Source organism: Mesocricetus auratus, unplaced genomic scaffold (genome assembly GCF_017639785.1).
Source record: "Mesocricetus auratus isolate SY011 unplaced genomic scaffold, BCM_Maur_2.0 Super-Scaffold_6723, whole genome shotgun sequence".
In the NCBI taxonomy this organism is placed as follows: domain Eukaryota; kingdom Metazoa; phylum Chordata; class Mammalia; order Rodentia; family Cricetidae; genus Mesocricetus; species Mesocricetus auratus.
Window position 1 is genome coordinate 4,277,957 of NW_024429183.1, and position 16,961 is coordinate 4,294,917.

The 16,961-nt window shown below is 47.6% G+C and overlaps 1 protein-coding gene across 3 annotated transcripts; it reads left to right on the forward strand.

The window, feature by feature from the left end:
* The first annotated feature begins 3 nt into the window (after positions 1–3).
* Positions 4–15,103, forward strand: Hsdl1 (hydroxysteroid dehydrogenase like 1). 3 transcript variants are annotated; one of them, XM_013115707.3, is made up of 6 exons: positions 27–102; positions 5,285–5,365; positions 7,425–7,650; positions 8,422–8,867; positions 9,031–9,258; positions 12,815–15,103. In XM_013115707.3, the coding sequence occupies exons 3-6, from the start codon at positions 7,431–7,433 to the stop codon at positions 12,911–12,913; spliced, it is 993 nt and encodes a 330-aa protein (XP_012971161.1). In that variant the 5' UTR covers positions 27–102; positions 5,285–5,365; positions 7,425–7,430; the 3' UTR covers positions 12,914–15,103. The 3 variants fall into 3 exon arrangements, with proteins under 3 accessions (XP_005073138.1, XP_040592024.1, XP_012971161.1); XM_005073081.4 differs by lacking the exon at positions 5,285–5,365 and having other exon boundaries at positions 4–102; XM_040736090.1 differs by lacking the exon at positions 5,285–5,365 and having other exon boundaries at positions 22–102; positions 7,466–7,650.
* Positions 15,104–16,961: the final 1,858 nt, after the last annotated feature.

The following is a 16,961-nucleotide window of genomic DNA, read 5'->3' on the forward strand; positions in this document are numbered from 1 at the left end:
CGTATCGGATCACGTGGGTAGCGGACCCGCAGCGGAGTCCGGGGCGGCGGCCGCGCGGACTGGCGGCGGGACAGGCTACGGAGATCGCGCCACTTGCTGCAGGTATCGCGTCCGCGTCCTTCGCACCCCACTTCCGGCCCTGACCACGCCCCCTGAGACCCCGACCCTCAGGAACGCCACCCACGCCCCCTTGCCGCGCCGGGTAGCTACGAACTCTTGGTTCCGCGCTCCCGGCGGTCCCTCAGCAGCCGTAGCAGGTGTCCCGGGCCTCATCTTCGCTCCGTGGCTCGCACACACGACAAGCCCTATGTCCGCCCTTTATTAAGTGCCTTTGTATCCTTCTTTCCCCGCCGCTGGGTCTGAATGGGTTGTAGGATTCAGAACTGTTGCAGAATGGCAGCGCTGCTGAAGAAAGCGCGCAGATCCTGCAGAGCCGGGTGGGTTCTGCAGAGTCGCTGGGCGTCGCCCGGCGTCGCAGGGGAGGGAAGGGGAATGAGCAGGAGACTCCCTCTTCCACAATCTAGATTTAACCGCATCCCTGGGCGGTGACCGCAGGGGTACAGGTTCCTACGGGCCGGCCGGGGGTCTCATGAACCAGCCAGGGCTCTGAGCGTGCCTTAGTCTCAGGTCTTAGCTGTGACATTCTGGGGTGTGACTCTGCATCCTTTTCCTCATGTGTAGTACTGCTTCGTGATAGTGAAGGAAGGGTAAAGAGAGGCCATAGGGATAACATGCGTAGAAGTTTTTTCATAAAGTCGGGTCAGTACAAATAGCGGTAGTTAACATCGAACCCTGAGTAATAATCCTGACTAGTGGGTAAGGTTTATTGAGCTGTTGCGAAAGGCGCTGTTCTAAGTGTGTTTTTTATGTATCCCCTAATTCTCATTGTAGCCGTGAAGTAACTGTTGGCCCCTTTTACAGGTAGTAATGGAAGGACAGTGTGTTGTAGTGTAACTTAATCTCCAAGGGCAGGATCTGTTTTTCAGAGTGACCCTAGTCATTTTGGGAATATTTCAGAAGTGCAGAGTTCAACACTACTTTATTAGCAGAGTGTGTGTGTTGGGGGGGCGGGTGTTACTCATTTATGTGTGTGCATGGAAGCCACAGATCAGTGTTTTTTACTTTCCACCTTATTTTTTGAGAAAATGTCTTTCAGTGGACCCAGAGTTTCCTTTAGCTAGACTGGCTGCCCCCTATGATCCTCTTGTTTGCTTTTTCCCTCCCGGTACTGGGGTTACAAATTGTTTCTACAGTTTTCTACTCTTACATACTGCTGGGGAATTTCAACTCAGGTCCTCGAGCTTGCACAGCAAACACATACTCTCCTGAGTCATCTTTCCAGTTACCAGTGGATTTTTTCCCCCTTTGAGGCAAAATTCACATAACAAAATCCATCATTTTAGCCATTTTGAAATGTGCAACTTAGCACTTTGTAGTATATTTACAGTGCTGGGCTGTTGTCACCCCTGGTTCGAGATAATCTTCACCACCCCAAAAGAAGTTGCACCCCATCAGCTGCAGTTTGGGTTCATTTTGCCCGCAGTCAGTGTTTCTGCTTTCTGTGTCTGTGGCTTTTCCTCAGCCTCACATTTTCACACCAAAGCATGTACTCATGCCCCATTACTTTTTAGAACTCAGTGATATTCCAGTGTGTCATGGTTGGGCCACCTTGTGGTCATCACTCAGTGGACATTTTGGCAGTTTCATCTTCCCACTGCCGTGAGTAAGGCTGATGGGAACCCGCTTTACAGAGTTTTAGTGCAAGCAAACATTTTCAGTTGTTTTGGATGAGTGCCTAGGAGTGGGCTGTTGTTGCCTTAATTCCTGGTGCCGGAGTAGAGAGACCTGGATCTCAGGGATGTTGGATCTTGGGTAAGAGTTCTGGGCTCTGGTTCCCATGTGTCTATTTTTCCCCCTCAGCCTCACTGCTAATCCAATCACTGATCAAAAATGGGCAGAAGATAAAGAACTGCCAGATGACACTGTAAGAGAATTTGTCAGAATGCTGATACAAAGTTTCGGGTTTTTTCTCTTGAAGAGTGAAATCTGAACTCTGGCACAAACAGTATCTAATGGCATTTGCTAAGGCAGTGCTGTATTTGCTAGGGCAGTAATCTATTTATTAAGGCAATGTTGTATACACAGCATTTTGGATGTACGAAAACCAGTTTCCACTATTACAAAATCCAAGATTGCAGTCTAAATCAGAAGAACTTCTAGAAAATGCTGCGAGGAAATTGCTGCCAGGGGTTGCAGTGTGAAGTAAAATGTAATGGGCGCTGCTCTTAAAGGAAGGGTCTGGAAACAAAGACATCTAGTTCATCAGCAATGCTAGCAAGACATAGCAGCGAGAGCATGTGTCTAGAGTCTGTCAAGAATTCTTGTCATTCTGAGAGAAAAAGAAGACAGGGTAGTAGGAAGAGGGGCAAACTGTGGGAACGGGTACTTCGGAGACTGAGCAGCAGTAGTGGACATGGTTCAGAAGTCTTGGCCCTATTACTAAGCACTCCTACACACCCTGCTGTTTGAGGGCAAACCCCTGGGCGTTCCTGCAGGTGGCACAGAGGAGGCAGTGTGCACGCCCACCCTTGAGACAGGTGAGTCAGGTCTGCCACAGCGGAAAGGGTCAGCAAGGTAGGGTGGAACCCTTGAGTGCCTTGTGGCACAGCAGCTCCATTGTGTGGCATGCCCATGCACCAGTGCCCAGGAGATGTGGTTAAGAATTTGAGTGTCCTAGGCTGGGGGGTAGCCTGGACAGGCATTGCATGTGCGAGTGTCACGACCTACTACAAAACTGTGACCTCAGCCAGGAGAGGAGTCTCTGGAAGAGGAGGGTGCAGGTCAGTTCAGGACACTGGGGGACTTCTCAGGAACCTCTCAGACAGGCAGCACTCAGCAGCGCTGTGGAGTGTTTCAGAACAGAAAGAGCCAGAGCAGCAGGTTTGGGGTACAAACTGTGATGCCAGCATTCACAACACTGAGGTAAGATCAAGGCCAGCCTGTGCCTCAAAAACAAACAAAGCAACCCAGATTTCTGGAGGGTGTGCCCTTCAGGGTAGAAGGGGGGATAGAGAGGAAGCCTGAGTGTCCTGGAACTTGTTGGATGCTGCTTTTGTTAGGCTGGTCACTGAGTAGGTGTTTTGTTTTCCTTTGAGCTGTACATATAGTTTTTACACTTTGGAATGTGTTTTCTAGTTTCCTTTTTAAACTTTTTTTATTTTTGAGACATGTTCTCAATTGTAGACCAGGATGTCCTTGAACTCAGACATCCACTTGCCTCTGCCTCTTGAGTTTTGAGATGAATATTCTACCATGCCCAGCCCTTTTTTTAATGTGGAGAAATTTGTTTTGGACACAGCTCCTGACCTCTGGAGGCCCGAGCTTCAGTTGCAGAGTCAGAAATGAAATATTGTGTTAGATCAGAGCAGCAGAGGGTGGGGCCGGGTTGACAGGAGAAGACGGGTCCTCAGGCTGGAGGAGGTTGCTCCCCAAGACCATTGGTGGTTGGGACTTTGAAGCAAGGAAAGCGAGTGAATATAAACTAGCTTAGAAGGCTAAGCAGGACTTAGGATTCTGTGTACAAGGCAGACTCAGTGGACACTCCAGAGCCAGATGAAGAGCACCACACCTGTGGCTGCAGAGGGTAAGGAGGCCCTGCCAGTCCTTCCCAGTCTGCAAGGTCACCCTTCAGTCCAAGAGCAAAGGGCTTGCTTCCTGATAACATTATGGTTATGGCTGAGGGCCTTTTGCAGTGTCTTCCAGACTGACAGTGCATTACCTGTCTTCTGTCCATCCCTTCTTTCCGGCATCTGTCCCTGTGTCTACTATATTTCCTTCTGTAACATGACTTAACAAATGATTATTACCTTGTAGTTCTGCAGGTTAGAAACTAAAGCCCACCTCACCAAACCAAAGTCACAGTCCCCAGCAGTGTCCTTCTGGAGAACCCAGGGAAGATTGTCCTCACCTTTGTTGGCTCCCAGAGTCATTCACAGGCCTTAAGTGTGACCCTGTGGAGACTGTGGTCATGTCACTCTCTCTGCCTTTGACCTTCCTGTTCCCATGTTAGGACACATGGGAATGCCCAGTCATGCCTCAGCGCTGTTCCTGGGGATCTCACTCATGTGTTAGAAATGTCTGTGTATGCTCTGCTTTTGCCTCCTCCTCAGCAGTCCTGCAAATGCTCTACCTCACAGGTGGTCAGCCATCTTTCAGCATATGGGCCCAGGGGAGTCCTGATTTACTTCTCAAGTTTTCCTTGGTCTGGGACATTGAGTTGCCATCTTCAGCCCTGTTTGAATGGTTTCCTTTCCATGCCCACTTTCTTGTATAAGACCCCCCCCACCTCCCAGGACAGTGACCACCAGTTTAGGTCTTTTGATGGCTTTGTGCTTTATTCATAAACATCTGGTGTTTGGTTCCATTGGGCTTCTGTGAGTTTGGTGGGTGTGAGTCAGATCTCACCTTGGCCTGGCTGGGAGGAACGGCTGATTGGTGTTTTCTCAAGTCAAGGCTCCAGAGCCTGTTTCTAAGCAACACATTATAGTTGGTGGGGCCACTGTCTCAGCAGTTCCTGACAGTGGTAAGCTGGGGAAGGGTCTCCAGGCAGATAATGGAGAATACTGCCAACCCCCCTCCCTGTTTAAGGCCCTCTTTCCTGCCACTCCTGCCAGGGGATAAGAAGATGTTGGGCACCTGGGTTCAGGTTGCCCAGGCTTGGGGCATGGACTACACAGGGTGGGTCTTTTTTTTTTTCTTTTTTGGTTTTTACGAGACAGGGTTTCTCTGTATTGTTTTGGAGGCTGTCGGTCCAGCCCGGCCTCGAACTCACAGAGATCCGCCTGCCTCTGCCTCCCGAGTGCTGGGATTAAAGGTGTGAGCCACCACCGCCCGGCGCACAGGGTGGGTCTTGTGGGAAGTTCAAGAGGGTGCTGCAGAGGACTGAGGAAGGTGGTCTACAGAGAGCGTGACCCTTCCACAGGCAGGTGGAGAGACCAGACCCAGGTGAGGTAGGCAGCCGGCTGCTCAGGCTCAGCCATTTGTTCCCGGGCTCACCTGCATGGATTTTGGTCCTATTTGATGATGAAGAAGAGTCAGGACAAGGAAGGAATGGCCTCTTCCCTGTGCCTCCAAGGCCGGGACTGTCCCCAGGCGTGCACTCTTTGCTTTGCTGTCGACTCATGCATTAGAAGTTCGCTTTGTTTTTGAAAGCACTGATCTTAGTTTCGCATAAAGTATCCCCAGCTGAGCTGGGAATTTGCTTATTGTTGGCTTTCCTTCACAGCTTGCCTTTAAGAGGACAGAGCTGACAGCAAGAGGCTGAGAGAAGCCGGGCTGACAGTGAGGAGAGCAGAACCCCTCTGAGGTTAGGCACCTTCCGCTGGATTTACTTCACTGGTGTCCAGAGTCTTGGGGAAGCTAGGGCAGAGGGGCGGTAGCGCCATGCCTTCATCCCTCCCTCTTCTCCCCCCCCTTGTTCCTTTTCTCCCTCCTTTTCTTTGCAGTGCCGGTGCGTGTGGGCAGGACTTCATGTTGGAACCACCCCCTTAGATGTTTTTTCATTAAGTTCCAGGCTGGCTTTGAACTTCAATCTTCCTGCTTTAGTCTCTCCAGTAGCTGTGCCATGGGGCCTGATTTTTTTTTTTTTTCATGGTGTAGCCCTGGCTGGTCTGGAACTTACTATGTATACCAGGCTAGCTTTGAACTCACAGAGATCCACCTACCTCTGCCTCACCAATTCTGGGATTAAAGGCATGCGCCATCAGTTCAGCTGGGGTCTGACTTTATTATTATATTTATTATTATTATTTTGTTTTTTTGAGACAGGGTTTCTCTGTGTAGCTCTGTAGACCAGGCTGGCCGCTAAGTCACAGAGATCTGCCTGCCTCTGCCTCCCGAGTGCTGGGATTAAAAGCATGTGCCACCACTGCCCGGCTTTTTATATTTGTTTTTTGGAGAGCAGGTATTACATATAAATAGCTCAGCTCTTTGGTCTTAAACTGGGACTCCTCCTTCCTCAGCCTCCCAGATTATGGGTCCACATCACTACCCAGGTTAAGAAAACTTACTCTCAAAACTTACTGTCACATCAGCTTGATTGCTGCCCCATGGTGGAAATGTGGACCGTACTGGGGACAGTGCCCTGTGTGGTCAGGGCCACTGCAGCTTGCTGGCGCATGTCTTCTGTCTGTGGCTATGTAATCTCAGTTGCCTGGTAGCTGTTGCTCAGTTTTCTCTTCGTGCTTCTTCATGTGTTTTACTGGGGAGGCAATGTGTTCACAGGTTTCTGCTTGGTAGTTAGTTTCTTTTTTCCCTGCGTAAAGCTTGATAGAGCTTGTGTTTCTCCACAGTAGACACAGAGGGCACCCACTCCTTCCCCAAAGCTTGTGCTGGTTTTTGCCACTGTGTTGGCTGTCTCCAGGACTCCCCTCCTCTCACTTTAGATGGATTTCCTTCCAGAAGTCATTCCCACAAGTTTTGTATTTTCTTTTTTTGAGGGAGAGGGGGTGGTACTGAAGGTCTAGCTCCTTGTGTGTAATCTCAGCTGTCTTACTATGCCTGTGAGCCTTCAGGCCTATCTGACCATTTAGTGTACACTGGATCTGACTACAGCGGCTCCTCTGCGATGGTCCAGAATGGAGCACAGCCCGTGGTCATGCCATTGAGACCATGCCTGGCCTCTGTCTACTTCCCCAGGGTCCCCTCTGCCTGAAGGCTGAGATACCCAGATGAACTTGCATTTTAATTGTTAAATGCCTGCCTCTGTCCTGGATCCTTAACACCTGTCACGGTACTTTCCACATGTCTGCCCTTTAGTGTTTACTGTGTTCACTTAGAAGAGCTAGGCGGGACTTTCTCATAGCTAGAGGCCAGGAGGGAAAATACCAGGCAAACCAAGTTAGTCAGGGAGAGTACTCTCACTCGGCTGTGCTGTTGCGGAAGGGCACCATCTCCTCATATATTGGGGGATGTTCCTTCTATCTAATATGCATGTTTCTTGGGACCAAGGCCACACGCTGTCACTACCTGTGTTTATCCTACTTGTCACTATTGAGGTAGTAGGTCCTCTGTACTTCTGACTGACCAACACCAGGAACTGGACACTTTGCAGCTGCCATCAGTTATAATTGTGCCTCTTGCAGCATGGAAATGGGGCACTCATGTTTCTCTTTGTTCAGGCTCAGAGTTAGGATTTTTGGAGGAATTCAGTAACTGAGTATCTATTAAATAGCCTCTTGGAAGGCAAGTGCTTCCTAAACCATAGGTGCTAGACAGTGAGGTCATGGGACAGTCTCAGGCTGTGTGCTCTCAGGAGTTACTGTTACTTGAAATGTAGAGTCCTGAATGCCAGGGTTCTCAGTTTTCCATCTGAGGAGGTCCGCTCTGTCCACAAAGTGCAGCTCTCTCTCCTCTTGTCCCTGCAGGTTGCCATGGCTGCGGTTGACAGCTTCTACCTCTTGTACAGGGAAATCGCCCGGTCTTGCAATTGCTATATGGAAGCGCTGGCCCTGGTGGGAGCCTGGTACACAGCCAGAAAGAGCATCACGGTCATCTGTGACTTCTACAGCCTGGTCAGGCTGCACTTCATCCCTCGCCTGGGGAGCAGGCCTGACCTCATCAAGCAGTATGGAAGATGGGCTGTCGTCAGTGGTAACTTGATTTCAGCTCCTGTGGTCTTTCTGGTTGGGTTGTATTTAAGTAGGTGCTTCCAGGAAGGAGCTGCAGAATTTAACTGGAGGCTTCTGCCTCCTGCTGAAACCTAATTCTGTGCTCTTGCCACCTCACTTCAGGGAGTCCTACCTCAGAGTCACCCCCCTCTTCACTCCAGCTCCTGTTCCCAGCCCCCCTTCCTGCCCCTCACATGTCTTTTCTGCTGTCTGTTTTGAACTTGCCCTTTGGGGTTGTCAAAGCTCTCAGAAATGCTTTACCTGCTTTGAATTGCGTTGTGATTTGTCTCCATGTCCCAGAGAGCTCATCCTAACATCTAAGCAAGTCGGGGGCAAGTTTAGAAACAGATTCCTACACAGTGCCCTACTCCAGTGGGCTGAATGTGAGCAGTGCCTGGTCTGTCCATCAGGATATCTTGGTGCGTGTGTGCGCGCCATATGTACATGTAAAAGGTCTGGGAACAACTTGTGGGAGTCAGTTCTCTCCTTCTACCATGTAAGTCCTGGGGTTTGAACTCAGGTCATCAGGCTTGGCAGGAAGCACCTTTACCCACTGAGCCCTCTTGCTAGTCCCTGTCTGAGGATTTTTACCATTATGATTCATCTTACCAATTGAACATAGTCCTTAACTGACAGATGTTAACATGTTCCCTCCAGTGTATGTTTTTCTCAGATGAGAGCAACAGTGAATAGTTGTGGTTCTCTGTAAGGAAGCATGCTTCAACATGCTCAGGCCTCTTGGCTTGCCTTGCAGGGGCCACAGATGGCATTGGGAAGGCCTATGCTGAGGAGTTAGCAAGCCATGGACTCAACATCATCCTGATCAGCCAGGAAGAAGAGAAGCTGCAGGCTGTGGCCAAGCACATAGCAGACACCTACAGAGTGGAGACAGTTGTCATGGTGGCGGACTTCAGCAGAGGCCGGGAGATTTATGCTCCAATCCGAGAAGCCCTGAGAGACAGAGACATTGGCATCCTGGTGAATGATGTGGGTGCATTCTACCCCTATCCCCAGTATTTCACCCAGCTTCATGAGAACACACTCTGGGACATTGTGAATGTGAACATTGCGGCTGCAAGCTTGATGGTCCACATAGTGCTTCCGGGAATGGTGGAGAGAAAGAAGGGTGCCATCGTCACAGTGTCTTCCGGCTCCTGCTGCAAGCCCACACCACAGCTGGCTGCCTTTTCTGCATCCAAGGTCAGGCTCTTCTTCCTGTGGGATGGTTGGGAGTAGTCAGTTCTTATTTGCTTATGCTGGCAGTTTTCCTGGAGATGGGAAAAGGCAGGTCTTTTGCTCTTGGGTTTTCTTTCAAGGTCCTTCAGGTTCAAAGTACTCTTCCTCTGTCCCCCCTCCCGCCTAGGCCTATCTGGACCACTTCAGCCGAGCCCTGCAGTATGAATATGCCTCTAAAGGAATCTTCGTGCAGAGTCTGATCCCTTTCTACGTGACCACCAGTGTGACTGCACCTGGAAGCTTCCTGCACAGATGCCCATGGCTGGCACCTTCACCGAGAGTGTATGCGCAACATGCCGTGTCGACCCTGGGCATTTCGAAAAGGACCACAGGCTACTGGTCTCACTCCATTCAGGTAGCTGCTTGCCATCAGGTGGAAAGCTCCGAGCCATGTCAGGGACTGAGGGTCGGGAATTCCCACTCATACCTCACATTCTCAGTGATTCACTTACAATGCTAGATGCTCATATGTGGTGATTAATGTAACAATTTTCAAGTTTTCTTTCCCCTACAAAACACATGAAACAGGCTGTTTCAGTGTGTGTGGAAATGTGAGGATACTGGGTGCTTGAGTAGGGATTTCATTGCAGAGAATATGGAATTCATTTGGTGATGTCTGAAAGGGAAAGGCTAGCGCACAGCCCAGTTCAGAAAAACCCTAAGATCGGGCCATAAGCACATAACCATCATGTTAAAAAAATCTTCATGTATTCTTGGATTCATTTACTCAGGAAGCCTAGAAGTTTTCCTAAGATTTTGTTGTTGTTCAGACAAAACAAAGATTTTTTTAAAGAGTATTTTGGGGCTTGCCAGATGGCTCCGCAGGTAAAGTTACTTGTCACCAGGCCTGATGACCTGAGTTTGATCTCCAAAATCCAAGTGCCGCAAGGAGAGTACTGCCTCCCACGAGTTGTCCTCAGATCTCTACACACACTGTGGCATGCATGTACACACAAATAAGTGTAATAAAAATATTTTGAGAAATATTTGAACTGCTGGGTGTGTTGCACACGCCTTTAACCCCAGTACTCAGGAGGCAGAGGCAGGCAGATCTCTGTGAGTTCAATCCAGCCTGGTCTGCAAAATGAGTTCCAGGACAGTCAGAATTGATACACAGAGAAACCCTGTCTCAAAAATCAAAAAAGAAAAATATTTGAACTTCATGGTGTTGTGCCCAAGTTGTAAAGATCCCCAGAGACCACCAAAGACAAACCCACCAAAATGCAAAAGCAAGATTTTTGTGTTCCTCTATCCATAACTGGGACCCTGTCTAGCAAGCTGACGTAGTAGCCTCCAGAAGGAGTGAAGTTCCCTGTCTACTGCTAGATTTTAAAGACAAAAGTTACAGGATTACGTCAGTAGGTACTGGTTGGTTTCTGATTGGTTGACATTTGGGAACAATTAGGAGAACTTCTCAAAGTCATATTTTGGCATGAAATATCTGTGTGCCAATTATTCTCATTGGTCAGTGCTGAGAGGCAACAGTCTGTGGTTTCTATGGCTTTGTCTTGTTCCTTGCAGGTGGCCTGTTGTACATAGATATCAATAGTTTTCAGAACTATATCCTGGAGACTACAGGGGAGGTTTTGGTCTCCCCTAGAGTTTCTTTTGTGACCCAACAGTTCCCAGGAACCAAGCATCTGGGAGACTGGGTGGGGCGGTGGTCCTGGATTTCTTTGTGTTCAGTTTTGGCCCTAGGCTCTGGGAGGTCAGGAGACCTGGATGGAGTTTCCTTGTGTCAGAGGCCTATGTGTCTTTTCTGTAGCTTGTCATGGCTGCTAAAACAGGGGCTGAGTGAGGGTCTGGTCCCTTTATTTCTAAATTATTAGAAGTGAAGCCTCCAAGTTTAGTTTACCCCTTTCAATGGAATATTTCAAATTGAGATTTTTTAAATCACTAGGGCAGTAACTAAATGATGTATAATAATTTGTTTCTTATTATCTGGAATAGAAATAGATGTTCCCAGATTAGAATTTACTGGGCGTTCCTGATTACCAGTTAAATACTTTGAGGGCTGTTGTGCATAAAGATAATTTAGTTTACCACCACAAAATAAATGTGAGCAAATCAGCGGATAACTCTTATATTCATTTATAGGCTCAGAGCTATAGGTTTGTCAAAAAACCTGTCTTAGTAGCTGTTTCTGAGTCTGTACTTACTTGAGAACTAAGCAGAAAAACCTGAAAAGTAGTTTAAGGACGATTGTGGTAGCCCAGTCATCTCTTCAAAAGTCAAGAGTCTGAGGCAGGAGGATCTCAACTTAGGGTCAGCCTGGCCTATGTAGTGAGGCCGTTTTTTTCAAGACAACAAAAAAGTGAAGAGTGGCTCCAAGGCCTTGGAGTTCTCTTAGAGATGCAGCTGCCAGGACAAGGGATGACGAGGTATTTTAACCATGTCTGTGAAACACCAACATCTTAATCTCAGGGGAATTTGGTCCACATTAATGAACTCTCTCTAGAATGTGTTCTTCACATCAGTGCAAACTGGTAATCCCGGCTACTTTGGAGGATGAGGCAGAAGGATTGCAGAGCCTGCCTGAACTATGGAGTGAGTTCAAGGCCAGGCTGGGCAACTTATCAAGACTTTATCTCAAAATAGAAAAAGTTTAAAATGGGGGCAGGGAGGAGAATGCCAGTGCCTTCCAATGACTTTCTGAACTTCATCACTTTGAGGGCTACCATTGGGTTTTTACTGCCCCAGGATCACTGCTTTCTTAAGCCCGGATGGGTCAGTACCTCTGACATGACTCAAACTCTAAAGAGTTTGAAGAGCCTGAAACCCCTTCCTGTGTGCCTCTGCTTCCCAAACTCTGACTTCATTTGGGGATCGTCACCATCCCAGCTCAGAGTGGTTCAGTCCTTCCCTGTCTAATGCAGTGCAGTGAGCTCCTAGCTAGGTGAGTGCAAAGCCCAAAGTAACGCAGCCAAGATGCAGGAGTGGATGAAGAGTCACTGCGCAGAGGGCAAGAAGATTGTAGGCATTGTCTCTGGAACAATGTCTCCCATAACAAGGGGCATAGGGACTTATTCAGGAAGGCTATTTGTATTCATACAGAGATGGTTCATGCTCAGTTTAAGGTCACAGAGGTTAACGTGATGGACAGGGATGCTCTGGGCATGCTTAGCTTTCATCATGAAGTACAGCTCAAACATAAGAAAAGGCCATTTTGAAGGTATCCTGACTCATGACTGTGCCTTTGAAGCTCCAGTTCTACATGTCTGTACCCTGAGGATAAAGTTCATCACTCCTCTTCCTTCGCTCCCACAGACAGCTGCCAAGGGAGCCAGCACCTGACTGGCATGCTGGCAGACTGTTCTCTGATTGGCTCTACTTGGGTCCCTTCCCACTAAGTAAATACTGAAGCGTGCATAATGAGTACCACCAAGGGGCTTCCAGGGTCTCACCTGTCTCAGGGGCCCATGGTTTTGGATGAGCCACTCTCAGGTGCTCCCAAGGCACCCTCGCAAGACTTTTCATCTCCTTGGTTTTAGATGAAATCCTGTTCAGTGAGGTGCAGCTGTAGCTCCTCCTTGGAATTCAGTGAAACCTGTTCAGGATGGTACAGCTGTAGCTCCTCCTTGGATTTAAGTGAAATCCTGTTTGGTGAGGTACAGCTGCTCCTCCTTGGAGTTAGTATGTTTTACTTAGGACATATATTCCCAGGAGTATGAGAAAGGAAATGGGTGCTGATGGTGGGCATCACGATGGGGCATCATATCCCTGTGCTGCTTTGAATGAATCGAGGTGAGTGCCAACACAGAGATAAACCTCAGTGTGGAAGCGGCTCTCTTGTTTAATGTGGCCAGTAGGTGTCTCTTAACAGTGTTAGGTCCTGCACCGATCTGTACCCTTATGTCTTCAGCTTTGATGGCTTGGGATTCTAACCATGCCTCTCTCTCTTTCGTTTGTAGTTTCTTTTTGCACAGTATATGCCTGAGTGGCTCTGGGTTTGGGGAGCAAACCTTCTCAACCGATCTCTACGGAAAGAGGCCTTATCCTGCCAAGCCTGAATCCGGAAGCTCCAGAGAAGCTGGGCCAAGCCACAGTAACCTGCAGTGTTCCAGCATTTGGAAAACACATGTAGTTCACCTGTGTGTTGTCTCTTACTGAGTATCTAGTGTGTTGCCATCTTTCATGAGGCCGACTTTCAGTCTGTGAGAAAACCTCAGGGACCACATGGGTGGCCCAGGGCACACAGCCACAAAGCCTGAGAACAGAAGGGAAGGCTTCCCTAGCACTTAGACTGTGACTGGCCAGCTTCTGTAAGGGAAATCACAGCCACAAAGCCTGAGAACAGAAGGGAAGGCTTCCCTAGCACTTAGACTGTGACTGGCCAGCTTCTGTAAGGGAAATCACTTTTTTCCCATTTATAGGTGATTATAGTATTAGCTTTCAAATGTTCACATGGGTGGCTCATGTCTTTTTAATCCCAGCAATTGGGAGGTAGAGACAGGTGGATCTCTGAGTTTGTCTGGGCTATGTAGGGAGTTTTCTGGCCAGTCAGGGATATATAATTAAAACCTATCTCAAACAATAATAATGTTCACCAGGAAGGCAACAGAAAAGTGTTTTTATTTTCTAATTTGTGAACTGTGAGTGCAGGTGATGTTAGCAGTAGACACGTGTGTCACACCACATAGCTCCGTGTGAGGGCATGTGTGTGTGTGCACTGCTTTTCCCTTCTGTCCCCTTAGAACCATGTGTGTGTCGTGTGCTGTGTGTATCTGAGCGATGTTATTGATATGACTTCAATAGAGACTTTGTCAGGACGAGGTAATGGAGAGCCTTACCATATTAAAAAGTCCGGGTTACTCCTTTCCACATGGTAAAAGCCTGCCCAGCTCTGTCTTGGGCTCACCATGTCGATGCTGCTTCCTTTGAGTGTTGTCTCTCTACTCTATGGGAGGGTTTCATTCCTAGATTGGGATATGTAATAGGTTATCTTTTGGTTTCTAAGTTAATTGTTGTGGCTAAGTAGTGATGCTCAGTACATCCATGTTGTAACTGACCCCTTCAGAGATGCTTACAGCTGGTTTTCATTCACTTTTCTGTGTAATCCAGTATCATCCCAGGAGCATTGTTGATAAAAATCAAGTGTTTGTGGAATAGTGGTTAAAATATGAGCAACTTTTGTATGTGGTATGAGGTAACTGGAAATGATGTTAGAAGCTCATTTTTGGCCTGTGTAATGAATGTGTACATTATAGCAAATGCTTTTATTGGTGTGAAGATAATTTACACAAACCCTCACAATATGGGTGAGCATTGAAACTTACTGTGTTTAGTTCTGTCTCATAAAACCAAACACTTGTAAGGGTTTCTTGGCTGGTACTTGGGAAACTATAAGTCATGATATGGAGGATACTGTGTGGTAGGGTGGAAGAATGTGGCACTTACCATTGTGGCGTTGATGCTGTACCTGGAAATGAAAATGGGTGAAATGCTAGGACTTGGGTGGAATTATTTTAGGTGACATTCTATTACCTATAGGCCCAAGTGCACTTTTATGTTGAACACACACATTGTCCACAGTATCACCTGCAGCATTTCTAGCTGTGACTGGGATCCGGAAGATCAGTGGCTAGATTCTGAAGTTCTTCCTGTCTTCAGTTATGTCTTCAAAACATGTGCAAAACTCCATGTTTGCAGACAGTAGCAGAAGAACATTGGTGGAGACTTCTGTGAGAGTTTTCTGATAAGCCACAGCAACTCCACTTGAAACACCCTCAGGCATGATTCCATGGGGGTGGGGGCAGAAAGGCAGGAGACTCAGGAGTTCAAGGCCATCATGAGCCACATAATGAAACCATGGTTCAGGAAACAGAAACCATAGCAGGATCACACTGTCAATTCTGTGTAAGGTCCTGTGGTCCATTATTCAGACTTGCCAGGCCAAGTACGGAGTCCTTCTGTGTGATAAAAAGATGTCCACACTGTCGGTGATGGCCCCTCAGCAGGACTCAGCTAGAACTTGATCATTGGTGCAGACTCAGAGCACAGTGATCATGGATCCAGTAAAAGACCCAAACCAGGCATCCTTAGGCTTCCTAGCTTTCATACTCAATCCCTCCGCTGAGAGCTCCTCCTTTCACTGTGGACATGTTTTGTTTTTACCAAGGAAGGAGGCGCTCTGAACTCCAGCCTTTGTAACCTATCCTGTGAATTGAAATGTAACAATAAAAGCATCACTGTTTCCTTCAGAAAGTGTCACTGCCAGGAAAGGTTCTCCCTCCCCCCCTTGTAGATACAATGACTTGTCAACACCTGTGATTGTCATTGATTAAACAATAGGGCACACACCAATGTGCCTACTGCCTGCAGAGCACCCGAGGGATCTTGCTCTCATCCTCTGATGGCTGAGTAGGTGAGGATGGGTTGCTGGCGGTGTGGAGATGATGGGGTGACTCATGAACCATTTCAGTTTTATGGTGGGTACAAAACCAGTTGCAGGTTTTAAAGAGTGGGAAGAAAAAAATAGAACAGATAAAGTTATGAAGCTTTTTAAAGATTTATTTAGTGTGTGTATGATTGAGTTCACATGCTCCACATGCATGCAGATGCCCTTGGAGGCCAGAAGGCATCAGATACCCTGCAAGTGGAGTTACACATAGTTATGAGCTACTACGTGGGTGATGGGGATCAAACCTGGGTCCTGGAGCCATCTCTCCAGTCCCTAAGATTTTATTTTTCTTTGTTATCTATGTATCTGTGAGTATATGCCACAGGTGTGCAGGTACCTACAAAGACCAGAAAAAGAGAGTCTGATTTCTGGGCTGGAGTTAGAGGTAGTTGTGAGCTATCTGGTGTGGGTGCTGGGAACCGAACTCAAGTCCTCTGCAAGAGCAGTAAGTGCTCTTAACCACTGAACTATCTCTCTAGCCATTTTTGTTTTGCTTCCCTCAGTGATGTAAAATTTCTCTATGAGATCTAGAGGCTTGGCGGTGTCTTCTCAGACCTGATGACCTGTGCCCTCAGTCTCTACTGTCTACCCACACTGAGCTTGCTATGGTCCCTGACTTAGGACTGACAGTGTCTCCTTGTGTTTTGAGTTTTGATATGTTTCCAGGAGAGTGGTATATGCAGTACTGAACACTGACAGCTCTGGCAGCTGTGTGGTCACATGGTTATTAAGCAATTATCCTTGGTGTCTGTGTGGAATCAGTCCTGAGAGCCCCATGGACACCAAAATCTGCTGATGCTTAAGTTCCTTGAATCAAATGAAATAGTGTTCACATATAACGGCACAGGTCCTCTGTCGTCTGAAGTCCTCTGAAGATTATAACATCCAATATACAAAAACAGCATACTGTAGACTCAATATGTCTTTCCAGTGGGAAGTCAGTCCAGCAATTAGAGGTTAATAAAGGAAACTCTTTAATAATAGCACGAGACTGGTTCTGGCTACTGCACAAAAAGGAATTAGCCCGGAACAGAAATCCCCATCAGCTTCAATAGTTTCTGGGCCCACAGTTACACTTCAGTTCTAGGGTTTGGCTGTTCTGATGAATGGGGAGATTTACAATATAGTAAATACAGTACAGTGAAGTAATTGTCAGCTCCCCTGAGATAGCCCCTATGCTGCTGTTAACCAGGGCCATCCCGCCTGCTTGGCAGAAAATTGCTCTTCTGGGTAAGAGAACCTAGACTTAATGAGAACCAGGATTCAGTGGTGCTGTGGCCCAGTGCTGTCCCTTTGGACAGTCCAACAGAGGCATGTTCTTTGATAGGGGAATGTTCCTGATAGCTAGCTGTGAGCCACAGTGTCTTTTTGTTATGGCCCTAATAAGTGACAATCTTAGTGAACAAATAGAAACACTCAGCAAACCTAAACTGTAATTATGTTCAAGGTGCAAACGTTTCTGTCCTAATTTGAGTGCTCCTTTAGCTAAAGTCTACTGTGTGTAACTTAATATTTCCTAAGCAGGTTTAACAGATCCTTTATACTGTCAACTTAATGTTCCTAGTTTTTCTTGTGTCAGCAGGAGGCTTCTAGTTACTGGGATTCAGGCAGCAGAGTGACTGACACCCTTGGGAGAGTGGTGAAGACTGCAGGCAGAG

What these genes read in the sequence shown, in the direction of transcription:
- Hsdl1 (XM_005073081.4), top strand. Translation starts at nt 7,431, where the DNA reads ATGGCTGCGGTTGACAGCTTCTACCTCTTGTACAGGGAAATCGCCCGG. An exon ending in AAGATGGGCTGTCGTCAGTG is followed by an intron (nt 7,651 to 8,421) that starts GTAACTTGATTT and finishes CTTGCCTTGCAG; the next exon opens with GGGCCACAGATGGCATTGGG. An exon ending in CTGCCTTTTCTGCATCCAAG is followed by an intron (nt 8,868 to 9,030) that starts GTCAGGCTCTTC and finishes CCTCCCGCCTAG; the next exon opens with GCCTATCTGGACCACTTCAG.